This window comes from Peromyscus maniculatus, chromosome 14, assembly GCF_049852395.1.
Source record: "Peromyscus maniculatus bairdii isolate BWxNUB_F1_BW_parent chromosome 14, HU_Pman_BW_mat_3.1, whole genome shotgun sequence".
Lineage (NCBI taxonomy): Eukaryota > Metazoa > Chordata > Mammalia > Rodentia > Cricetidae > Peromyscus > Peromyscus maniculatus.
The window spans coordinates 58,983,880-59,010,130 of NC_134865.1; the positions used below are offsets into that span (position 1 = coordinate 58,983,880).

The 26,251-nt window shown below is 50.8% G+C and overlaps 1 protein-coding gene across 3 annotated transcripts in view; it reads left to right on the plus strand.

The window, feature by feature from the left end:
• Nucleotides 1-26,251, plus strand: part of Esrrb (estrogen related receptor beta) — a 166,328-nt gene that overhangs the window by 112,835 nt on the left and 27,242 nt on the right. For all 3 annotated transcript variants that reach the window (XM_006990303.4, XM_006990302.4, XM_076551131.1), the window contains exons 2-3: nucleotides 2,227-2,630; nucleotides 19,477-19,593. In XM_006990303.4, the coding sequence (XP_006990365.1) occupies nucleotides 2,227-2,630; nucleotides 19,477-19,593 (521 nt within the window). The remainder of the gene's footprint in view (nucleotides 1-2,226; nucleotides 2,631-19,476; nucleotides 19,594-26,251) is intronic.

Genomic DNA, 26,251 nt, shown 5'->3' on the forward strand with positions numbered 1-26,251 from the left:
TGGTGTTAGGAACCGAGACACCACTCAGTAACAGGATGCCGGTTGTGAAGTAGCCATGAAAATAGTGTTATGGTTGGGGGTCACCACAGCACGAGGAGCTGTATTAAGGGCTCGCAGCGTTAGGAAGGTTGAGGACCGCCACATGGGTCTTTCATCCAGGACCTGCAGCTCCCTCGCTCTTGACAGGTTTATGTGCAGACGAGTCAGAACCCCAGGAGGTGTCCTGAAAGTGACTGGCTTCAGTGGGACCAAAAGCCCCCTCACATTAACAACCCAGTGGCCTTGGTGTGTGGCTAGGCCAGGGATTGTTCCGTGGGTGTAAAGACAAAGACCCCCCTCGGGGAAAGAGTTGACAAGTTACCTTCAAGTGACACTGGAGGTGTGAACCCTCCAGCGCTGGGACCTTCCTTCCTGCCCAGGGGTCATTCTGTTCCTGTTGTTTTCCCAAGCTTTTCCCCTTTGCCTTTTCCCTGTTCTGGGTGCACAAGCTTTTCTGTACTCTCTCCCTGCAGAGGCAGGTCTGAGAATGAGGCCACTTTGGGGAATCATGTCTCCACAGACAGTTTTGTTTGTTTGTTTGAGACAAGGTCTCTATGTAGTCCTAGCTGTCCTGGAACTCTTTATGTAGACCAGGCTGGCCTTAAACTCAGAGATCTTCCTGTCTCTGCCTCCAAAGTGCTGAGATTAAAGGCATGTGCCACATTGCCTGGCACCTCTGGACAGTTTTTGAGGCAATCTACCCATGCCACCAGCCTGAGACCAGATCCTAACTGAACCTGGTGAACAACCAGGCTCCCCTGAACACTCCGTCAGTCCAGTCCCTTTCATGTGACCTTGGCTGGAGAGACAGGGCTCCCAATAACCAGAAATACACTATTATCCCACAGTTGTTGGGGGATCCCAAACCGTCTGCCATGTTGGTGAGACTCCAAAGCGTTCTTGGAGGTTGGTCCAGGCTTTAAAAAAAAAAATCAGGCAAAAGGAATATAGGTGTTAAACAGAGCACTTGCCTAGTTGACATGAGGCTCTCTAAAAGAGAAAACAACTTTGGTTAAGGTTTAGTGGTGCAGGCCTTTAATCCCCAGCGGGAGGCAGCGGCAAGCTGATTTCTGTGAGTTTGAGCCCCAGCCTGGTCCATAGGGTGAGTTCCAGGACGACTACACAGAGAGACGCTGTGAAGTCACGTGGTGGTGTAGGCCTGTAAGCCCAGCCCTTCCTTAGCTGAGGCAGAAGGGTGCAGAGCTTGAGGAGAGACTGAACTACCTAATGAATTCTGGGCCAGCCAGGGCTGCTCTCACAGATTCCATCTCAAAAAGAGAGGAAGTAGGAGGCAAAAGAGAGAGCTGTGTAGAATTGGGTTTGCCCGGTTCCTTCATGCATTCTAATGGAGACTGCCTTGGTGGACTGGGTTGGGGGGGCGGGTGCAAGCTGGATTATTCAGGGGCTAAGAAGGGAAAATAGAAACTGTGTGTGTGTGTGGGGGCACTCCTTACGCTGGTGAAGTCTGTGAGTTTGAGGCCAGCCTGGTTATAGAGTGAGTTCTAGGACGGCCAGAGCTACAGGGAGAAACCCTGTCTCAAAAAAAAAAAAAAAAAAAAATCCCCCCACCCTCCCAAAAAAAGAGAAAATAGAGAGTCAAGAAATCACACTTTAGATAGGGCCTCCAATACCAAGCCTGGACCTCAGGTAAAAAAATCAACAACCGTCTACCTGGTTGGTGCCTTTGATCAAACTGTCCCTCTTTGCTCCAGTTAGAAGATTTGGCAGTCTTGGTAAGGGTGAAGAACTGAGGATCCCACGCTTAAACTTCACAACTCATTAGGGTTGGAGGGACTGAAAGGGGCTAAAAGCCTCTTTTACTGCCGGTGCCTGAGGTGAGGGAGGCTGCATGCTTGGGACAGGTAAATTGTCAGCCTCCATTTATTGTCAAGGTAAGGAAGGTTGGCCAGATATTTGAGGAGGGATGGTTAGCATCTTGTCACCTTTAGGCCAGCAATTTGCAAAGCACAGGGTGTGAGATTTGAAGTTTACGAATGCAAAAGTTTCTTGGCACTCTGAAGTCGGGCGGAAGGCTGTTCTGGGTGGCTGCTACGGGTCTGGCCACCCTTACCTCTCTCTCCCCGACGCCTTAGCTGCAGACACGCCCATGCGCCCCGCCCACTAGGCCGGCGCCCCGCCCACCTTCTCACCTGGCTTAGGACTGACTCCCGCGCTTTGTGTCCACAGGCTGCTGAACCGAATGTCCTCCGAAGATCGGCACCTGGGCTCCAGCTGCGGCTCCTTCATTAAGACGGAGCCATCCAGCCCATCCTCGGGCATTGATGCCCTCAGCCACCACAGCCCCAGCGGCTCCTCGGACGCCAGCGGCGGCTTTGGCATGGCCCTGGGCACCCACGCCAACGGTCTGGACTCGCCGCCCATGTTCGCAGGCGCGGGGTTGGGAGGCACCCCGTGCCGCAAGAGCTACGAGGACTGTGCCAGTGGTATCGTGGACGACATCAAGTGCGAGTACGTGCTCAACGCCATCCCCAAGCGTCTGTGCCTCGTGTGCGGGGACATTGCCTCTGGCTACCACTATGGCGTGGCCTCCTGCGAGGCCTGCAAGGCATTCTTCAAGAGAACCATCCAAGGTGCGTGCGTGCGTGCGTGGGTGCGTGCGTGGGCTGGTGGGCGCTGCAAGGCTGTGGGTGGGGACTCTGTCCTGAAAGGTCCAGCATGGTTTATTTTCTTAAATTCAAAATCTGGGTTCCCTGGGAGCAGAAAGCTCTCTGGAGGACTCTGTTTCGTGTCTCAATGTTTCTCACCCAGGAAGTCTAGACAGAGGGTTCTAACTGTAAGATTGTAGATGTACCGTGGTCCTCCCTGCTGCACCCCTGAAACACCGAAGAAAAATCCATGCCAATACCCAAGCCTGAATCATGCCAAATGCTCGACTCTTCCCTCCAAAAGTTTATTTTGGGCCGGGGGGGCGGGGGGGAAGATAGGTGTTCGCATCATTCGCCCCACCGGTCCAGACTTGTGAACTAGAACTCTAAAGGGTCTCTTTGTTTTTATCTTAATTGTAGAAAGGTAGGCCTGTCCTCAGTGGCCTGGAACTGGCAGCTATCCTGTTTACCTTAGGCTATTTTTCAGTGCATTTGCATATCACTTCAGTCACCTGCTGGTGGCCCTGGGGTAGACACCTCTCTCATCTTGATTAAGGTGTTCAGGAATCCTGTTACTTCCGGCTGTGTAGGTAAGTGGAGGATAACGGTGGCCCTGCCCTCACTGGGCAGTCTCCCCCGCGGCCCAGAGGGACCGGGAGAGATTCTAATCCCGTCAGGTGTAGTGTAGAACACTTGCCTTCAGTCACTAGTCAGGCTGACTGAGTGCCTACTAAGCACCGTCTGTACAGGTAACTGAGAAGTGCTGATTCCGATCTGGACAGAGCGCCAGTCAGCTGGAGGAAACCCCGGGGGGTGTTGCCTGTGTCTCCCAGTCTGGCTCCTCCCCCCACTGTGCTCAGCCTTTTGGCTTCAAAGGTGTTCTGTTCCAGTGTTCTCCCTTGACCACTTCGGAAGAAGCTGGCCAAGCTTCCCTAGGATGATACTGTTGATTCAACAGATTTTTATTTGTTAATCTCCTCAGATAACAATCTCGTAGACCAATTGAGGGCATTAAAGGTTAGATACATTTACAATGCTACTTGAATCCATTGAAAGTCCAGGCTAACCCACCAAGCTCCTGCCTCAGACTCTTGAACCATTCATTTCCTTACCTGTGAGGTCAAACTCAGCTTCTTCATGCGCCGTATGAAGTGGATTTTCTCTTTAGGGTCCTCTGTAGGGTCAGTTCAGTGTGTCAGCAAGGCTGGCCTTGACCTCGGTCCTCTTGCTTCTTCCTCCCAGATGTCCACCTGCTGGGATTAAAGGCATGCTCTATCCCTACCACAGCTAGTGTGTGTGTGTGTGTGTGTGTGTGTGTGTGTGTGTGTGTGTGTGTGTGTGTCTGTCTGTCTGTCTCGCTTTTTTTCCCTATACCCTGTTGGAAATTGAACCTAGGAACTGATTGTGTACGTGTGTGCTTGCCAACCAGAGGACAGCTTGCTGAAGTAGCTTCTCTCCTACCTTGTGGGTCCCTGGGATGGAACTCCCGTCATCAGCCTTGGCCCCTAGCTTGGCGTTTCTTGCTATTTTTACTTGAACAGTGTCGCCTACTGTATACACTTTTGCTGTGACAACAAGTGTAATCTGTTGGATCATATAGGAAAAGCTTTTTAATCAGCATATTTTTCAATAAGGTAGTATAATTATTTTGACCTAATAAGATTTAGATGACTAAACTATTTTCGGGCCTCTGAGATTGCTCAGTGGGAAGAGTCTGCCACCTAGCCTAATGACCTCTCAGTCCCTGTAACCCACATGGTGGATAACTCCTGACCTCCACGTGCGTGGGCACTGTGGCACTCATGCCCACAAAATAGATTGAATGTAATTAGCCTATAGTAGTCATGAATAAAGATATTTATTTGGTGTTTTGTGACAGGGGCTTACTATGTAGCCTTGGCTCTCCCAAAACTCAAGAGATCCACCTGCCTCTGTTTCTGGAGTACCGGGAATAAAAGCATACACTAATATATCTGGCCGTGAGTAATACTTTAAGCAAACCCATTTTAAAAACATGTTAAAATGAAAGTGTCCAAAGTGTTAAGGCACATTTTTTGTCACCACCGGTACCACCCCTTCCCGGCTGCAAATGTATTGAGCATCTTGTAGATCAGGCTCTGAGACAGATGAATGCCTCCAGCCTGGCTGCTTTTTATTCACTGCTTTGGTGCTGGGGGTGGAACCCAGGACCTGGTGCATATGGGCATCTGTAGCTTTATCCCCTTGCCCTTGGGTGGAAGGAACCTGGGCTCTATATGAAATACTTTGTGCTCTATATGAAATACATTGTGTAGCAGATAGTTCTGCCTTTTGCTTCAGCCATGGCAGAGAACTAGCAGCTCAATGAAATCTTACAGATCAGCGGATGTTGGCCATGGAAGAGATGTTTAAATCCGTGTATGTTACTGAAACCCTAGGTTTTTCTTCCTAAATTGGGACGTGGCCTTCCAGGCTCGTTGTTTTAGACACAGCTTTTTGAAAATGGGATTTTAGAAGACAGCATTCCCCCCCCCCTTTTAATGGTGTCTTTAAATGGAACAGGAATGTTCTAGATCAGATTTTCTGGAAGCCGAGGCTGGTGTGTACAGACCCAGAGCCTCTGCCACCCCCTCACCAGGTGGCCAGGAGTGTCTTAGGGAAGATCTGTAAACAGTATTAATTATGCGCTACCATGAAAAGGATAGAGATCTCTTCCTAGAAGTTGGCTGAATGCTGTGGCCCTTATCTCCAGGAGAGGTCTGAGCTCATTACCTGGTGGGAGAGTCTTCTCTCCAGAACAGTGGAAAGCTAGTTTGAGGCCGGAAGTTGGCCGGATGCTCTCCTTAGCAACTCTGGGGTTTCAACCTCACAAAGATTGCGATCATGGCCTAGCCCTAGCAGGCCGGCTGTTCCCCTGTCTCTATCCCTCAAGTACTGGAATAACAGGAACTCTCCACCGTGGTTTTCGTTGTTTCTAAATGCAGTCAAACAGCAAAAGATTGAAGTAATGATTTGTTAAGTTCCTGCTCTGCATAAGGTGCAGAGTGGAGACGGGAGAGGTGGGGATATAGATCATGTCTTCAACAAAGCCGAATTCAGTGCTGAATGCTCAGGGGGTCTGTAGTCTTCGGGCATGGCAGTAGGCTCCAGACCAGAGCATCTTTCTCCTAACCAGGGAGATGGGGCCATTTTCTTTTGTGTGTATGGTCAGGGAGGGTATTTTCGGTATGAGGCAATGTGTGTTTATGTGTTTGTTTGTCCAACTTTTGAGACCTAGTTAGCCCAGAATTTGCTGTGTAGTCCAACCTGGCCTCGAATTCACAGATCACCAGCCTCTGCCTCCTGTGTGTGTGTGTGGGGGGGGGGGGGGGGGGGGAGGGGAGGAGGATTAAACCACTGGGCCAAACTGGAACCAAATCTACTGAGCTACACCTCAGCCTCAGACCATCTTTTAAAGGTCTGGTTTTGTGGGCTGGGCGGAGTGGTATAAGCCTTTGATTGAAGTACAGGGGAGGCGGTGGGAGGCCAGCCGGGTCTGCATAACAAGTTCTAGGTCAGCCTGGGCTACACAGGGAAGGTTTAGTCTGTGGATCGATTCCCAAGCAAACTTCTGTAGGCTCTGAGCGCCGTAGCTGTTCCAATTCTGTCATCCCTTCCTGTCAGAAATTTCTGTCTGCTCCATCACGTATGGGAGTTTGCAGAAACTAGGATGTTACAACAGTTGTCTGGAGACAGCCCCTGGTTGTCAGTGGTCCATTCTCTGAGTTTGGCCGAGCAGGTGGGGAGAAGAGAGGGTTGTGGGGAGGTGGGCGAATTAGCCTGCCTCCAGATTTTGTAAATCAGGTAGGGCTGGGACCCAGACAAATCCAGCATGTACTTGTCGTCTCTGGCTGCTCCTAACACGTGACGGAGCCAGGGCAGCTGGATGTTGGGCCACAAATTCCTAGACTTCCTACCCACCCCTTAGAGAGCCGTGCGCCATCAGTTGCCCGGCTTCCTTCCGCAGTGGTGTGAGTGGGATGTCTCCGCCACCTCTGACAGGATTCATTGTTAGTGGAGCGAGCTTGCAGAGCTGGGGGCTGTGGCGGCCTTGCCCAGAATAGATGAGCTCAGAGATAGGCCGAGGCACCTTACTGACGGACATGGTGGCTCCTGGCACAGGGAAGACAGCAGTCTGATTGAATTTATTAGCATATCTAAAGGGCGGCTTGGGACTACCCAGGAGGATAAGCCTGCCCTGGGAGCAGAGAAACTGGCAGAGGTACCTACCTGCCCAGGAAAAGGGACGCCGAGGCAAGGGACAGCGCGATGGGATTAAACATCCAGCCGATCTGATTAATAGCTTTCTGATTATGACCTCGTTCCCTCTCAGTCAAGTTGTGAACTTGCTAGTCGGGTAGACAGATCCATTTCTTTAGGCGTTCTTTCTGCCTTGGTATCTCTGGGGTTTCAGGCTTTGAATTTGGGCAGAGGGGGTCTGCCCCTCACAGACAGCCCTTTTCTGTGACGGGCAGTATCTACTTTTAGGGGTCTTTGGGCTGAGTGTGGGTTTCTAGTCTGTGATACTGATTCCTCACTAATCAAAGCTGTACACATGAGATTTTCTGAGGAGAAACTCCAGGGTCTTGTCCATTGACCTCGACCACTCTTTACAGTGACTACCTACCTTTCCGCTGGGTGTGGGTCCTTCCATCAAGAGCTACCAGTCCTCAGACAAAGTCCCCTCAATCCTCACCTCTGGTCCCGATTCCCTCCTCTTCTCAGTGTTTTTTTTTGTTTTGTTTTGTTTTGTTTTGTTTTGTTTAATGGTGATGGTACAATTATCAGTGATGACGCTCGTAGACTTCATCCATCACCAGCCCTTATGATGTCACGGACACTGTTAGCAGAGCTTTGAATCCCTGAGAAGACAATAATCTTGGAAGGGACAAGCTTCCTTTCCCCGAACCCAAGGCGCCTCATAGCTCCTGGCCTGCAGGAAGTTCAAAGTGTGTGACCATGGGACAGGCCCCAAACAAAAGTGGTCCCTCATTTTCCCAGTAAGGACCAGCCAAAGACGTCTGGCCAATTTGCATATATAAAATGTAATGACAATATACTAGTTTTAGTTTCATTTGCGTGTTTTGAATCTCATGATGTAAGACAATTATTTTTGCAGACAGAACCTCAAACTTACAGTAGTTCTCTTGCCTCGGCCTCCTGACTGCTGAGATGACTGGCATGAGTCACCCTGTACGTCTCTTTGGTTGTTTTTAGCATTTTTATTACATTTGTTTACTGTTGTGTGTGGAGGTCAGAGGGAAAACAGGTAAGGAGCCGGTCCTTTTATGGAGGTCCTGAGGGACCCACACAGTTTTTCAAGTATAGCAGCAAAGTGCCTTACTTTGCTGAGCCGTGTGTGTGTGTGTGTGTGTGTGTGTGTGTGTGTGTGTGTCTGTCTGTCTGTCTGTCTGTCTGTGTCACTGTGGAAACCCAGGCCTACCTCATGTCTGCAGTTCATCTGCCTCAACCTCTCAAGCGCCTTCATTGCTGGTGTGAGCCACCACACACAGCTTACCTTTTGTGTTGTCTTGAGGTAGCGTCTCATGCAGCCCTGGCTTTGGCCTCTACTTCCTAGTACTGGGATTATGAGCATGGGCCTGGAAAAGATTGTTTTTAAAAAGCTTTTCTGTGCACATTTTGTGAGGCGTGATTGAGGTTTCTATGCAGAGGAAACACCAAGTGTTTTAGGACAAAACTGTCAGCATTCCATGCAGGGGAAACATCAAGTGTTTCAGGACCACATTATGGCTTTGCCAGCCAGTGAAAGCAACCATGCTGAGTGTGGTACCAAGCATAGTCTCAGCTGCTCCAGAAGCTGAAACAGGAGGATTGCTTAAATTTAGGAGTTCAAGGCTGGCTTGGAGCTTGGGTATCCTATAAAGCAAGGATACCCCCACTTTAAAAATTACACTTGTGTACTTGGAGGAGGTGGGCCTGTGCACATGCATGTCTGGTGTCTATGGAGGCCAGAAGAGGTCTGCAGATCTCAGGGAGCTGGAGTTAGAGGTAGTTGTGAGCTCTTTGTGGGTGCTAAGAATTGAACTTGGGTCTTCTGCAGGAACAGTATGTGCTTTTACCCACAGAGCTATCTCTCTGCCCATACCACCATTACCACCACCACCACCACCCTTTTTTTTTTTGCTTTGTTTTTGAGACAAGGCCTCATCATGCTGGCATCAAAGGTGTGTTCTACCACCCTGCCCTCCTCTTCCTCTCCTCCTCCTCCTCTTCTTCTTCAGTTTGTTTGTTTGTTTGTTTTTAGGACTGGTAGTCAGGGAACTCAGCATGTAGCCCAGTGTTGGAACAAACACCTAGCAGGTCTGAGGCCTGGGTTCAGCCCCCAGAACAGAAAAGAAGGGCAGCGTGGAAAAGAGCGTCAATATGTACCCGTCCGGACTGCCTGGAGAGGTGATCAATTTAGCAGGAGTGGGAGACACCCTGCCAGCACCCCCCTGGGTCTGTGACTTGTGACAGGGAGCAAGGGAGGAGTCCTGGCATGGAGTTCCGGCTCACCAGAGGCCCTTCTGCAGGCTTGGCGGTGGGGGCGGCCGTGGGGAAGGTCCCCAAGGAGAAGGGCAGAGGCATGACTGATGGGTTGTTCTGTCTGGGACCACCTCCAGGCCTTTTGTCTCAGAGAAATGAGGCTGGTTGGTGAATCCTGGGGGACCCGGGCCTGCTATGGGGACAAAGCCCAGGAGCAGGAAGGAGTCAGGACCTTGTTGTAGAGCCGTGACAAGCCAGCTGGCTGACCTTGGACAGGGACTTGAGTCCCCTGGCCTCGATTTCCCCGTTAGCAGAGCCCGTTACAGTGGGGGCTCTGGAGAATGGGAAGAGCAGCTCCTGAAACCTCGTCCAAGGTGGGTGGGTGAGGTCGGAAAAGGACTGGTCTGACTCAGTGGCAGTCTGAGGAGGCCTGTTCAAGCTGATTCAGAATCGAATCATGCCTGGACAGTTTCGTAAGTGTAGGGAACTATCCTTTTGAACTAGTGAGTCTTTTTGAGTCGTTTAGTAAGATGTGGCTAATAAGTAGTTCTTTCCTCTCAAGTGTTTTGCAGAAACTGAGCCATGTGCATACTGTGTGTGTAACTTAGTGCCTGGTGTATAATTGCCCCGAAATAAACAGTTAATTGTTCTTTATGCTTGACCAAAAGAAGCCGTTGAAGGTTCCTGGGCCCGGAAGGAGCCCCCCTCTTAGGAAAAGAATTCTGGCAATGATAGGAAGGAAGGATCTGGAAGCCAAGGGTATCTGGGGGGAAAAGAAGTGGGGTGGACTTAGGTAACGGGTACCATCCGGTTAGATCCAGTCTAGAAGGGAGGAGTGGGGTGGTGGTGGGGGGGTGTTAAAAACACAGTGACTAATGAGAGTTAGGTACAAGGGCGTGGAGGAAACATGCCCGGTGGAATGGTGGAAGCAGGCTGGGGAAGAGGCGGGGGGACATTTTTGAAGTAGATGAAATTTTGGACACACTGAATCTCATCAGTTCAGAGATGTTGGAGTCCAGGACCTGGTTCTGGGTTTTAGGTAAACTGAGATCTGTGGCTGTAGATCTCCAAGTGCCCTAGCCTACTTGGTTTCCTTAGAAATGCAAATTTAGGGCCCTCCCCCTCTGGATGGAAGGGCACGTGGGAGACTCCTGACAGACAGTTAGTTTAGCTGTCTGGTTTACCACACCCAGCCCTCTCCCCCAGCTCGGTGCCCCTATTGATGGTAGCAGGGCTGGGGAGAGCACTGGAGGTGAGAGCCTGGGCAGGTTGGGAGGCGGAGGGATGAAGGGACGGAAGTGAGAACACCATTCCGTCAGTTCGGAAGCACATCTGCCCTGGTTACGACTGTGTCCCACACGCTTGACCAGCACGGTGCCCGCACGGTGTGGTTGTCCTCAGCCTCGTGTGCATACATCAAAACTTCGAGAGCCAGGGCCAGTGGCCCGGGAGGAGCCCGAGATGGCTGTGGTTCCTCATGTAAAGAAACAGATTGTTAGCTCCCAGGTTAGGAAGGAAGAGGACAACAAAACATTTCAGAATCTCTTAGCTAACCTTTGTGTGTGTGTGTGTGTGTGTGTGTGTGTGTGTGTGTGTGTATGTATATGTATACACATTTACATATAAATATATATTGCATACCTCAGAATTCCCTGTGATCAAGTCTGTATCTAACTAAAATCTAAAAGTAGTTTTAAATAAAAATGTGAAAACACTGGTTATATTAAAACAGCATTTATCTATCTACCTATCTTATCTATCTATCTATCTATCTATCTACCTACCTACCTACCTACCTACCTACCTACCTACCTACCTATCTATCTATCTATCTATCTATCTATCTATCTATCTATCTATCTATCTATCTATCTTTAAGTCAGGGTCTCTCTACATAGTCCTGGCTATCCTGGAACTTGTTGTGTCCACCAGGCTGGTTTTGAACTCCCTGAGATCCATCTGTCTGTGACTCCAGAGTGCTGGGATTAAAGGAGTGCGCCACCACACCACCTGAAGTAGCAGTTTAATGCCGGGGGGCGGGGGGGGGGGGCCGGGGGAGGCGGGGAGGGGGTCCTCTTCTCTTTCTTTCTTGGCGGCACATTAAAAGTGCATGATCTCAGAGGTGATGAAGTACACCTGCCAGGTAGAAGTGAGTGAGTGACAGCCTCTGCAGAGAGAGATTTAGAGAATCAGTCTTCACTAAAGCTGGTGGTGATGGGCCTGTGGTCCCCCATGAAGAACCCAGGGAAGGACCAAGAGCACACCACAGTGTATGGCAACTGGCCGGGCACTGTTATCCTTTGGGAATTCTCTGTGGGGCTCTTCAAGCTTTCAGTTCGTTTACATTCATCCTTAACATATGTATGTACACACACACACACACACACACACACACACACACACACACACACACACACAGGTGCCAGGCACTATACTTGTAAATGAAAGAAGTGCCAGGTATGGTGACTCACACTTGAAAGTCTAGTACTTGGGAGGCAGACGCAGAAGGGTAGCATTGACTTGCTGGCCAACCTGGACTGTGGAGTGACTTTGAGGCCACTTTGGCTACAGAGTGACCAGGGAGAAGATGGGCTAAGGATGTAGTTCAGCTTGATAGCATGGCCCTGTGTTTGAACCCCAGTATTCACATAACACCGTGTGTGTGTGTGGTGCTGAAGACTTGTAACCACAGCATCTGGAAGGTGGAGGCAGGAGGATCAGAAGTTCAAGGTCATCAGCTACAGGGATTCCAAGGGCAGCTTGGAATAAGTGAGACTGTCTCAGAATAATGCAAAGGTGTCTTTCCTCAGTAAGGACACAGTTTAGACGGGGAAGCACTATAACAGAATTCTGACGGAGAGACTGTCAGTGAGGATGGATGCAGGGGAGGAGGGTCAACCAGAAGGCCACGTGGATAGACCCAGAACTGGGAGGAGATGGCCTGGAGGACAAAAGGAGGGTTTTGGGGTGGAGGGAGCTTAGGGTTCTGGGTTTCACAGGATGAGATTGGGATGGAGGGAGCTGATGGTTCTGGCTTTCATGGGCTCAGGGCCAGTATTGGTGATTCAGGTTTACTGGAGCCTCTGTGGGAGAGTTGGCTACACTGGCCAGAGACCCCAGCCCTGAAGGGCCTTGCCTTGGAGGTTGAATTTCTTTCTTGGTTCTTAGGGTGAGGTAGGTGCTGTCCTCTTTTCTAAGTTTGCTGAGAATCAAACTCAGGGCCTTGGGTCTGCAGGGCAAGACTTCTACCCTAGAGCTACACCCTGGCCCACAGAATTTCTTAAATTTTAATAAGGTGTCATCTCAGTAATTTTTGTTGTATTTTTTTGCACAGGGTTTCCTTGTATAGCCATGGCTGTCCTGGAACTTGCTCTGTAGACCAGGCTGGCCTTGAACACAGAGATCTACCTGCCTCTACCTCTCTCCAGTGCTAGGATTAAAGACGTGTGTTACCATTGCCTAGCTAATTTTAAGAATTTTTTAATCAAAACAATATATACATCTAATTTAAAGACTATAATAGAAACATGGGTTTTCTTTTTAAAAGTTTGTATTGCACTTTGTACATTGTGTATGATGAGCCCTTATACGACGGCACCTCTGTAGAGGTCAGAACTACCGTGTGGGTCCTAGGGTCCTACTCAGGTTCTCAGACTTGGCTACCAACACCTCTACCCACTGGCCTTAGAATACAAAATTTCTAAGGAAAGGTAAGAGCTCTGGCCCTATCCATTTTCCTTGCACCCCAGTCCAAAGATAACCGCACACACACACACACACACACACCAAAACAAAACCCAGCATATTCTTGGTTACTAATGTTAATGACTTCATACCTGTACTTACCAGCTTAGCAATCTTGACTCCCCCACCCCACTCCCGAGTCAAGGACCAAACCCAGGGCCTTGCACTTGCTAGGTAAGCGCTCTACCACTGAGCTAAATCCCCAACCTCCCCCCCCCTTTTTTTTTTGGAGATAGAGATAGGTTATCTCAATAGTCCAGGCTGGCCTTGAACTCCTGCCTCCTTCCTCAGCCCTGAAATTATAGGTATGTGCCATTACACCTATTATTAGTATTAGTATTAGTATTACTATTACTATTACTATTATTATTATTAGTCTGTCCTTATCCTGTGTCCATCTCTCTCCATCCCCTCCAGCATATAAACTTTTGGTTTAAATCTATTTTCTCTTCTATTTTTAATCTAAATTACCTGTCTTCTGGGCTCTTCCGCTTGGCATGCTCTGTTCCATTTGGGGTCGGAGCCCAGGCTGCATGAGCATGTTGGAGAGGTAGTGCTGCTGATGCCCTGCGTGTGTGGAAAGGACTTTATTTCACACCTTGGCTTACGTGGAATTCTGGTTGACAGCCATCACCTCCCACCCCTTCTAACCTGGACACTTGCTGCTAAGTAGAGAACTATAGACAGGAAGCATGTCCCAGATACTTGTGTTGTGCCCAGAGGACTTACCCGTCTTTTTCTTCTTTTTTGGAGACAAGGTCTCCTGCAGCTCAGGTTGGTTTGGTGCTCACCACGTGGCCTGTGCTGGTGGTGAACTCCTTCACGGTCCTCCTACAGCGACCTCCCAAGAGCTCAGCTGACTTATTTAACCTGCGTTGTCATTTTTATTATTATTATTATTTGTTTTGAGATAATTACAGATCCCATGAAGCTGTGAGCACTGGACATGTTCCTTGCCCCACTTCATCTATGTCAACTCTTGCGCAACCTGGAAATTGGTACAGATACCATTTCCGGATTGCCATCCCACTGGTGTGGGGTCTAAGTGTGTCAGCGCAGGGATGTAGACAGGTACGGAAGGGTGCTCGCTTGATTATCTTAGTCTGTATGCCAGTGCGTCCACTCATCCCTTCCTTAGTGTGTGTGGGTATCCTCGGAGTTGGCTCAGGGAGGGGGTGGGTGGTGCCGCTGTCCGTTCATCTTGTGGGCTGCTTCTTCTCTGCTGCACTTGTCTGACTGGGCCCCTGGCCCTGTGTCCTGGACATCATTCTTCAGAGACTGTCCGCTTCCTCTTGTGCAGATCGTAGAGGGAGGGGTTCTTGGTGGCCAGGCGGCTGCAGAGCAGGTTTGAATCAGCGAAACACTCATTTACTGTATTCTTTCAGGAAAGCTATTTTTAGCCCACACCTCTCCCTGTCTCTTTGCATTATCTTGAATCTTCTGTGCCCGACGCCTTCTGAGGCTCCTCTGGACAAGTGTGTTCATCCCCCTGTAGCCCTTGTTTTGGAAAGGGCCGTGGAAACAAGTTGTGTAAGAATCCAGGTGCTTCCTCAGTTTTTGACCGAATTGGCAGACTGGAAAATCATTCTTTTAGACATGACAACGGGCATGTAGCGTGAGGATGGGTTCAGTTTGGGAGAGCTGAGCAGTCTAAAGGCCCTCCAGGTGGAAGCTGCAGCAGGCCCAGGACGGACCATTTGTCCCAGTCTAGGGCACTGCCAGTTATGTGATGGAGTTATGTAGGCATCAGTGAGGTCATCTGGCAGCGGATGAGGAGGGAAGGGTAGAGGCTTGAGGACACTGGACCACCCAGAGTGGAAGGGAATGTCTCTGTCCTCCAGGGCTGAGATAAACAAGAGCCCAGGCTTCCACCACAGCTGCTCACGGTCGCCTCTGAGGTCAGCTGGAGCCCTGGAATTATTTTAGCCTTACAGCCTGTGCCTGAGCCTGGCTGGGGCTTCTGGCTTGCATGCAGCTGCGGGCACAGCTGGTGGGGTTTCCTCTGGGATTCCCTTCTCAGGGTGGCCTAGGATCAAAGAGACGACCTCTTTGCCTCGGTTGTCACACCAAATTCCAGCTCAGCTCCGGATGTGCCTTCCTCTCCCTCAGGCAGGAACAGAAGCTGAGGTCCCACCATCCACAAATGACAGTGCTCTCCAGTGTCCCTGGGTGGACAGCCTTCAGTGTGGCGCTGACAGGCTGGAGGCTAGCGTCCTCTACAGATACCCCTGCCTGGATGGAGGATTTAGTTTGCCAGCCTTGCCTGCCTTGGATGCCAAGGTCTATGCTCCACTCAGTCCTGGTGTGCGGAACTCATCCAACTTTGAGATGGAAACCACACCCATTTTATAGATGAGGAAACAAACGGAGGCTGAGAAATTAGGTGACTCAACTTGCCAGAAGTGGAGTCTGCCTGTGTCTACAGTGGACGAACGTCCAGGTTGAGACCTGAGTCTGGGCTAGCTGTTGTCTAATGTCCTGTTCACTAACTTGGTCACACCTGAGTTGATGGGGTATGGGTTGTGTGTGGGGGGGGGGGGCATGCACTCGCTTGCTCGATCGAGAGTGTGCACACCACTGATGCCCGCTCCCTGTGCTGAGATCTCCGGGACTCCCCTTGAGACCACAGGAACAATGATGAATTAATCTCATCACTTTATCAAGGAGGCACTTACAGAAATTACAAGGCCAGGCCACCAGCCTGGTTTTGCTGGCAGCCAGCCGCCAGGCCCATAAAACAAATTGAAAGGAACAAAATAAATAAGTGAAATTAGAAATACACACAGGTGCTTGCTCGCGAGTGTGTGTGTGTGTGTGTGTGTGTGTGTGTGTATGTGTGTGCACACACACACACCCTGAAAGGTCAGGAGCACGGTCCCACACTCACTGTTAGCCTCAGGAAGCACTCTTGCCCTGTCGTCTTGTCTTAGAAAGACGGCAGGACCAAACCCACCCATGCTGTGACCCCCCCCCCCCACCTCCATTCTGAGGAATAACCTGTGGCTCACCCTCACTCAAGGGGTGGGGTTGCAGGGTAGCCGAGAGCAGAGCACAGCCGTCTGCACCATACAACTCCTGGTTCAATTCCCAGGCTGCTTCTGCCAGAGTTGTGCCATCCCTTCTCATTTGAAAAAACTTTAAAACAAACAAACAAACAAACCAGACCCTCACTGTATAGCACATCTCATTCTGGTCTCTGATCTTCCTAAAGTGGCTGGGATTACAGGCATGTACCATTTTACCTGGCTCTCCTCTGTAAGATGGGGAGAGATTGGCTAAGTTAAAGACATCTACGTTGAGCAGGCATGCAGCTGCATCACTGAGTGCTTGGTTATTTAGTGGTTAGTGTGCTTCGGGAACCTACTATGTGTGTGAGTCAGGTAGTCAGGTATTGGGACTGTCAAGAGGAACTGGCCTGCATGGAGGAACTAGACAGGACATGGATGGTAGGGCAGCCTGGGGTGGCTGGCAGAGAGAAGCAACACCTCCTCAGTGGGATCTGGATTGGTGGGCTGCAGGCCTGGGCCAGAGGGCACTTGGTGGACTTGCCTGTGTTGGCCAGTTCCGGGAACTGGGCAGTTGGAGGGGCTCAGGCTGTGGATGGTGTGAAGATGGTAGGTTATAGGTTACAGAGCCTCGAAGAAAACACACACAGGGCACAGATGCACTCCTAAGCCTGTGTGTTCCTCTCTTGTTTATCTTTGATGTTGCCATGTTTAGCCAGGTGTAGTGGACAACATCTGTAATCCAAGACTGAGGAGGCCAAGGTAGGAGCATCCCTGAGTTTGGGGCCAGCCTGGGCTACAGAGTGAGATGTCCTCTGGTCTCTGAACATACACTGTGGACACTTGGGACCCACACATGCACAGTGCATACATACATGCATACATACATGCATGCATACATACATACATACATACATAAATGCAATGCAAATGCACAAAGAAAAGAAGGAATACCATTGATTAGGTGTAATGAGAGGTCACAAGGGTCTCCGAGGTCCCTTGGTCTGAGCCTTGGGGACTGTGGCAGTGTGGTAACTCGGACCCAGCAGTGACACTGCTTCAGAGCTCTTTATCATGGCTCACAGTTCATGCTCTGCTCCTCTAGGAGACTTGACAGTGTTTCCATGTCCCACCCTGGGAGGCTGTGGCATGGGTGCCCTTGGGACACTTACCTCCCCTCCTGGGTTAGTAACAGAAGCTTGCCTTTGTGAGTGAGGCGCTTTCTGATTTCTTCAAGCTCCGTGTGAAGTACAGGGGAGCGCATAGGGGGCTCTGGGGCTGAGGTGGCTCCTTTTGGCTTCTCCGTGTCTTGGTCTCTGAGTTGGGCACTGATAGGCCAGCTCAGAGTTACGTTAAAGGTCACGAGAGCTGTCCCAGGGCAGCACATAGTAGGTTTACAATAAACCCTAGCTATTATTACTGTGAGTGAGATGAGGACCTGGTGCCTTCTGTTGGTGTTTTTTTGTTTGTTTGTTTGTTTTTTCCTCTAGTACCAGGCTTGTAGGCACAGAGTCCATATTTGTTAAACAGGTGTTGAGAAGACAGGGGACTCTGGGTGGTCACTGTCCCTGTTTTCACAATGACGATGGCTTTGTAAAATAAGCCCCTCGTGTGCTGAAGTGGTTTGCTGTTCTGTCTCAATCGTTAGAGACAGTCTGGCCACGTAGTCCACATTGCCCTTAAACCATTGAGCATCTTGCTTCAGCATTTCCAGTGCTGGGACTGACTGAGTGGGTTGCCATACTTAAGCGATAGTCCTTTATTTTCATTCACTGCTTTTGTGTTCCTGTGGCCCAGGCTGCCCTCAGATTACTGTTCTGTAGCTAAAGATGCCCTTGGACTTCTAATCCCCCTGCCTCCACCTCCAGGTGTTAGGATCCCAGGTGTGCATCACCAGGCCGGGGTTATGGGCTGTTGTGTGTAGCACCCAGGGCTTCATGCACGCCGAGCAAGCACTATATCACCTGAGCTACACCCCAGCCTAATTTTGTTTCTAAGATGTGTAGTCCAGGCTGGCCTTGAACTGCGTTTGTGGCCAAGACTGACCTTGACCTGTAGATGTAACGCTCTTATTAAATAAGAATAAACCCGGAGCCAGGTAGTGGGGTGAATGCTGGAAGATCAGAGAAGCAGAACAAGCCACAGCCACCTCACCTTGCCAGTTCCTCAGCTGATCCTGTTTCCTCAGACTGGAAGCCTCTCAGTCCTCATCCAGAATGAATCTCAGCTGAACTGTGCTGCTCAAAAGCCTAAAAGTTTAACCAGCCAAAAACTTCTAGTTTCTGGTCCTCATGCTGTATATACCTTTCTGCTTTCTGCCATCACTTCCTGGGATTAAAGGTGTGAGTCACCATGCCTGGCTGTTTCCAGTGTGGCTTTGAAACCACAGAGATCCAGATGGATCTCTGCCTCCCAAGTGATAGGATTAAAGGTGTGAGTACCACCATTTTCTGGCCTCTATGTCTGTCTAGTGGCTGTTCTGTTCTCTGACCCCAGATAAGTTTATTAGGGTGCACAATATTTTGGGGAACACAATATCACCACATTAATCCCCTGATCTTCCTGCCTCTAGCTCAACTCCCAGGTGCTAAGATTACAGGCAGTTTTCTGGCAAGCCTAATGACCTACGTTCAATCCCATGAACCTCATGGTGGATGGAGAAAACTGACGCCCACCTGGAAAGTTGTCTATGACCTCCACACACTGGCACTCATACTTCCCTCACCCCCCTAATATACATGCATGCACACACAAATAAATGAAAAGACAATTGTAGTCATAATAAAAATAAAGTGATAGGAATGCGCACTGTGATGCCTAACATGGGCTACAACTGGTCCTTTTTTGTTTGTTTTAATTTCTGTCTGTCTGTCTGTCTATCTTGAGGCAAGGTCTGTCTCTCTGTGAAGCCCTGGCTGTCCTGGTACTCACAGTGTACAACAGGCAGGTCTCAAACGCACAGGGATCTGCTTGCCTCCGTAGGGATTAAAAGCATGCACCGCCTCACCCAGCCTAGGCTACAGTTTTTTAAAGTGACTTTCCACGTAAGGTCTTGTTCAACCCTTTCCTGAGGAACTAACAAACTGTTTTGCGTTGAGAGAACTAAGGCTAGGTGATGGGAAAAAGATTTCCTCAAAGTCGGGAGCTAGGTGGCCCGGCCCCCAGTGGGAGGCAGAGTCCACGCCCTGCCACGGTTTTCCCTGGGCTTTTCCTAGTGACAGGTGCAGGTTGGCAGCTGGAAGAGCTGGGGTGGTCTGTGCTGATGTCCAGCTCAGCATATTTTGATGTCGCCCTGTCATCCCCTATCCGGTGGTTGTTAGAAAACCATTCTTTAGGAGAACGATCTCTTCCTCCCCAGGTGGCTGCTCGGGCCACCCAGCTCCCAGGCTGGAATGGGCATGGGAAAGAATTGGATGCACCCCGGAGGGCCACTTAGAGTCCCTGCTTCCAGCAGTGCTTCCGTTTGCAACCCTGGGTGGGGCACGTCAGCTCTGGCCAGCTAATCCCCAGTCAGCCTAAGGGGTTGGGGTCCGGGATGGACAGACAGCAGGCGCCTGGCAACCCTCTCTGTGTTACAGGCAACATCGAATACAGCTGTCCGGCCACCAACGAGTGTGAGATCACCAAACGGAGACGGAAGTCCTGTCAGGCCTGCCGCTTCATGAAATGCCTCAAAGTGGGGATGCTGAAGGAAGGTAAGAGGCCCCCAGCCAGCTGCCAGGGCCAGGGCTCTGCTCGGTTTGTCTTGGTGGGGAGTGTTAGGCCTGTGTGAGGATACCTACAGGCCCAGGGCCTCCCCGAGGGCAGTGTGTGTGTGTGTGTGTGTGTGTGTGTGTGTGTGTGTGTGTGTGTACTGTCTTATATCATGGCTGCCATGCCGTAGCCTACTGGGCTTCTCTTCTTGGAAAGATGTGGGCTAGTAAGGTAGAAGTCGGGAGGTCCCAAGGGTCCTATTCGGAGCCTCAGCTGGTAGCTTGTCACCCAGGGAAGTCCTCATTTGGGCTAGGACTTCCCCCTCCCCCATCCTGGCAGGTGGACTTAGAACTCTTGGTGCTCCCTCGGGTTTGGGGGTGGGTAATGGCACACTCCTGGCTGGTGAGGAGTGGCCCTTGCTTCTGATGGGGTTCAGGACACGTCTCTTGCCTGGTAAGTGTGTCATCATCGTCGTCCGCCCCCCCCCCCCCCCAGTTTCTCTTCCGTCTTGGCTTCTGGCTCTCCCCCTGTTGCTTTTTCCTCTAGAGTCATTTGGTGCATTTTGGGAATGGGGTGTGCTTGTGCAGGTGTGTGTGTGTGTGTGTGTGTGTGTGTGTGTGTGTGTGTGTGTTTGTGCGAGAGTGTTATAGTTGCACGTACACATACCACTGTCTGTGTACCTGTAACTCCCTCAGAGAGCCAGTGCGAATTCTTATAGACCAGCTTCTTTCTGTGCCTTAATCCTTCCCGATGATGTGGAAGGAAACAGGAAGTTTATGGGGATGAGGAGCAGGACAAGCTAAGGAAAGGACAAAGACTGCTTGGGGTGCCGTCTTCCCTGGGAAGGGCAAGGTGGGGTGGCTGGTCTCCCAAACCTAGCTCAGCCTTTGCCAGGCCCGGAGCTTCCCTCCTCCTCCCTCCCCTGTGCCTGCTGGGGAAGTGTCCACCTTGGAGCTGTTTGCCTGTGAGAGAGCTTGGATGGAGCTAGGGAACATTCTGGGTGGTTCCTCTCCTCACCTGGGCTTAGTTAGCACCTGCACCCGTGAAGCCGCAATCAGGGCCGCCTCCAGCCGCCTCGTGGGTCTGCAGTGCCCTGGGCTGTAAGGTCCTGTCTTGGTTCCAGGTCTGTTGCCTTGATGAAACACCAGGCCGAAAAGCAATGTGGGGAGGAAAGGGTTTATTTGGCTTAGACTTTTACATCACTGTTCATCACTGAGGGAAGTCAGGACGGGAACTCAGACAGGGCAGGAACCTGGAAGCAGGAGCTGAGCTGAGGCCACGGAGGGGTGCTGCTGACTGGCTTGCTCTCTCTATGGCTTGCTCAGCCTGCCTCATTACAGAACCTAGGACCACCAGCCCGGGGGCGGCACCACCTACAAGGGTCTGAGCCCTCCCCCACCCATCGCTAATTAAGAAAATGCCCTACAGGCTTGCCTATAGCCCGATTTTATGGAGGCACTCTCTTAATTGAGGTTCCCTCCTCTTAGATTGAAGGGGTTCAGCTCTCCCACTCTTACAACTGAGTCTAGGTTTCAGTTCTCTGAGAAGGGCAAAACAGGCGTCTCTCCCCGCCCACAGAGGGCTGTTGATCCACACTGCCTCTACATTCGGGGATGAGGGAGAGGACAAACACAAGGTCTAAGTCGGTCAGCCTCACAGTGTCTCAAGGACAAATCCTGCAGCCCCTTTCTGAGTCACAAGCTTGTGCAGGGATGTCCAAAAATGACAAGACTCCACCTCAGCCAATTCAAAGTATACTAGAGTAACTGCTGCTTGCATAACCAATTATGTGTGAGATGACTTAACTGTCCCTAAAAACTCCCCTTGGCTGCGCTTAAAAGGAGCCCACATGCTCCTCTTGGGGTCACCACCACTTTGTACAGGTGTTGACCCCTGCATGCTGGAATGTTAATAAATGCTCTTTGCTCTTACATACTATTGGGGCCTGGGTCCTTCAGCGTTTCCTTGGACCCTTACGAGATCACTTTTAACTTGTATCCAGTTGACATCAAGCTGTCCAGCCCAAATCCCTTTTTCCTGTGTTGTTTCTTTTTTTTTTTCTTCAATTTTTTAAAAAAGATTTATTTATTTATTATGTATACAGGAGAGGGCACCAGATCTCATTACGGATGGTTGTGAGCCACCATGTGGGTGCTGGGAATTGAACTCAGGACCTCTGGAAGAGCAGCCAGTGCTCTTAACCTCTGAGCCACCTCTCCAGCCCTCATGTGTCGTTTCTTCACCCTTTGGGGATGGGCCTGCTGCTGTTCAGGGGCTCTGTGGAGGAAGCAGCCTCCTCCTAGTTTGAAATGGGCTGTGTTGGGCCTGCTGTCTGTAAAACCGTGTTTCATTCTGCTGTCCGGTTTTGGTCTCGGTTGTGTGTAGGCGTGACCAAGATGGGGATTGGACTAGGTCCCCTGCCTCCCACACCAGGCTCTCTCTGATGCCGAGCTTCCTGGTGGTCTCGGATGAGGAGGCCCACAGAGGTATGCCAGCATGGACTCCTTAGTGTCCTCGGTGCTGGGAATCTGAGGATGTCTAGGCTTTGAGGAGACTCCTTCCTCCCTGGCCCCAGAGATGGAACTGCTGCCGCCTTGTTCTGGAAGCTGAGGGAGACACCAGGTCGGGCTGGAACTCACTGTGCAGAGACTCCCTGGCTGGAGTAATGCCTCTCTGCCTGCTTTCTCGAAAACTCGGGGAATCAGAGGGAAAGGCAGCCCTTTATGGTGATAAAAGGGGCCTGCAGGGGCTGGAGTGAGGTGTCTGCCCCACCTTCAGCCACCCTCTAGCTTGACAGGTTCAGGGCCCAGATCTGGATCTTCCTGTCACATGCTCTCCCCCACACACTCCGCCTGACAGGCAAGGGATGGGGGCTTACCACTCCATCCCCAGACGGTCACAGTGCGGCAATGCGCAGGATTCTCTTTCAGGGTTGTCTAGCGCTGGGAAAGAGGAGGGCACTTTCCAGTGGTCCCCAGAAAGGGTCTCACCCATGACAGGAGAGGCGTGACTGAGCACACTGAAGAGCAGTGTTGGGACATGCCTAGACTGGCTCCTGGAAGAGAAGCCAGTAGATGATGGGTGTCTCCAGTGTCAGGAGTAGGGTGCAGCAGAGGATACACACCATCCAAGTATCCTTTGCTCGGTGATCCCCAGAGTTGCCTCACCTCCAGGACTGGCTCCCCCCATGTCAGACAGGTGTCCCCTGGGCTGATGGTGGTGTACTGATCTTGATGCAGCCATTAGGGAGCTTTGCCTGAAGGAGGAAAGAAAAGTCATCAGGGCACGCACCACCTTACCTCCAGTACCTTCGGCTTTGTCCTGTCTATCCTGGGATGACGGGAGGAGCGAGCCTGTATCTGAAAGGGAAAAACGGACAGGAAACCTCCCGCGTGTGAGCGTGGGTGAAGCTGAGCTCCTGGCTCAGTGTGCATCCCCACAGGGCTCTGTGGTACCTGGCATCCGAAGCTCCATGGGGACCAGCCTCCCGGGAGGAGCAGGCTGCCTGCAGGCGTCTGGGTCTCTGCCAGGCAGAGCTCTTGGCGGCTGTCCCGGCTCCTGCTTTTGTTTGGGTGTCCCTTGCCGTGTGTACAAGGTCTGGTCCCCAGGGCCAGCCCCGCCCATCCCCCTGCCCCCTCCATGGCTATCTCCCCCCCTCCCCCACCCCACATCTTCCTCAGTCTCTGACTTGATTCTGGAAACAAACCTCACACTTCCTGGTGCCGCTTCCTGTGTTAGGGTCTCACAGTCTCTGGGCGGCAGGGGTTCCTGAGTCTGACAGGGAAGCAGGGGGTATGAACACTCTTTTTCTCCCGACCATCTCCGTGTCAGAACCTCATCTTCCTAGCAGCTCAAGATGTCTCCAATAACTGTGTCTTAGTAAAATGGTTCATGATTTAGGGGCTCCGGCCATGACTAGGGATGAAGTCAGATGTGTGGTGTCCTCCGACTCACGATCAAAGCATGTCAGGTGCCTCAAGTGGTTGGAGACTGATCCTGTTTTCCACATGGCTCCCTTCGGCTTTGTCCTGTCTATCCTGGGATGACGGGAGGAGCGGTCAGTGGCTGAAGGCAGCGTCCCCGAGTCTTTATGCAGATGCATTGTATGACAACTCACATTTTTAGGGAAAGTCGTCCTTTTTTCTGTGTGCAAAATCTGTTGTGGGTTCACAGCTGGCGACTGGCATTCTCTTTGTGGTTCTCATACTTAGTGCTCCCAGGACCTCCTTCCTTTACCTCCTTCAAGGCCTGCTGTTCATCACCAGGTCAAGGTGAGGACCCAGTGGGACAGCTGGGACATTACCTTAGTGTGTCAGCAGCCCTATGGCAACATTCAGCTGGTGTTAGACTCACTCAGGTTCACACGTCTTTTCTACAGCTGCCCGCTGAGTCGAGTGAGGCAGCCTGGACCCATTGATCTCCTTCCTGGATTTGTTGGTGGGACTCCAAGGAGGTGGCATTACCCTAGGCTGATCCTCTCTGAGTTCTGGAATCTGAATGGAATGAGATGGTCCCTGGCATCTCAGGTGTGCACTGATTCAGTCTCCAGACCAGAAAATCCACTTGCTGCATCTATATAGATAGAGCCCCCAGTCTCCAGTTCAGCTCTGGGACTTGAATACTTCACCTAGCCAGCTTGACCCTACCCACCCCACCTTCTCCTCCCCTCACTCACCCTCCCTCCAGCCGCTCCTTCCGCCCCCCCCCCCCAGCCCTGCCTGCCTCTTCCCAAGTGTTTTCTGAAAGATACTTGATTTCAGCGAGACCTGGGCTGATGGCCATGCAATATGCTTTCACTCTCTTCGTGCATGTTGGGAAAGCAGAAAGCTTCTCTAGGGATCCTGGGTAATTGGGTTAGTGGCCAGCTCATGTCAGGAAATTAAAAGGAGGCCCTGATCAGGTTCCTGCTGCATGGGATCTAATGGTTTTTATTTATAGAGTGCTCTGCCTCTAGCCCATGCCAGAAATACCACTTTTCTGGTCTTGTGAATGAAGGAAGAGAAATTCTTTTGCTTTCCCAAAGTACATGAATGTTTTGAAACAAGCCAACTCTCCAGCACTGAGCTACTTTCTAGCCTATACACATGTGTGCCCCACCCTCCCCTCTCGATAGCTCACAAGATCTTCCCAAAGCCTCCTGAATACTCAGGTGCACTGAGCCCTGGCTGGACAAGTGTTGACTGAATACAGACAACTGCTTCTGGCTGTGTTGAATTCTTATTGTGGTTCACTCCAGGCATTTGACACCAGAGCATTGGATCACAGGCTCAGCCCATCTGGTCAGACCCCTGCTTGACCATTTAGCAGCTCCCTGGGAAAGGTACTTAAGCCTCCACAAATTTCACTTCCCTCCTGCAAAACGCGGATGGATCATAGTAGTGGCCATCATTATCTTGTTCTCCCCATCTCCAGGGATGTCTCTGAGCTTCTACCATGATGTCTTATGTTGATCATTGATTAGAGACAGTCTTCACGTAATAGCATTGATGTTTGTTTCATTTTGTTTTGAACTGGTAGGTAACTGCATTTATGGGGCACAGTGTGGTGCTTTGCTTTATATGTTATAGGAAGATTCAATCAAGTTAACGGACATACTTACCACATCACCAGTTTATTTGTTTGGTGGTCTGTGGTGAGAATTACAATTCTGTATTAGTCTGGACATCTGCGATGCATCGTTTTGTTCAGTGGGAGCTCAGGCAGTGCAGTGGGGCACAGACTTAGCCTTCCTAGCTCATGGGGCTCTCTTTGATTAGCACCTCCCCTTTCCTAAAGCCCCTAAAGGTGATTTCCCTTCCGTGACCCGGAAAGCAGCCCTGTGGGGTCCCCATAACCTGTCTGTCCATACTTAGCTGATGATTTTGCTTCATATTGTCTTGAAAATGAAAACAGTAACATAGAACATGTTCAATTAATTAATTGTAGGGCTGAGATCAAACCCAGGGCCACACGTATGCCAGGTGAGTGAGTGTTCTACGTATCCGAGCTAGAATCCCAGCCCTCTGCGGGGGCCTCACTAAGTCACCCGGGCAGTGATTCTCTTTATTCAGAATGTAATAGTTCAAAGGTCACTGGCTGTTTAGGATAGGGTAGCAGCCCTACCATCTCAGCCTGTGACCGACTAGACTCACGACCCCAGTTCTCACAGCTAGCCAGGACAAGGTCATGGGGTCATTCACAGGCTTTCAGGAGAGCCGAATCACATGGGCAGCCCACTCAGTGACAGAGGCTGGGGTGAAAGGGTCGCTCTTTTTAGCTGGGATGCGATGGGCTTGGTGAAAACGCTGTTGGTATGGAAGCAGGGAATGTCGAGTACACACATCTTCAAAAAATGTTTTCTTAACATTTCTTTCTTCAGCGTGTGAGTGCAAATGCCATGTCGTGTGCATGGAGGTCAGAGGTCAGCTTTTGGTAGTCGGGGAGCCCAGGGACTGAACTCGGGGTGTCAGGTTGGTGAGTAGGCACGTTTACCTGCTGAGCTGTCTCGGCAGGCAGCCCGGGACAGGTGTGGTTGAGAGCCTGTGTCAAGAATATTGACAACAAGAATTTTGACCCCTCCGCTGAAGTAAGGCAGAAAGCACTCTTCAAGGTTCCCCGCGCCATTCCCCCTTTTCATTTTTTCTCTCCGTTCTTGGAAGGACCATTTGCCTGGCTTTTGTG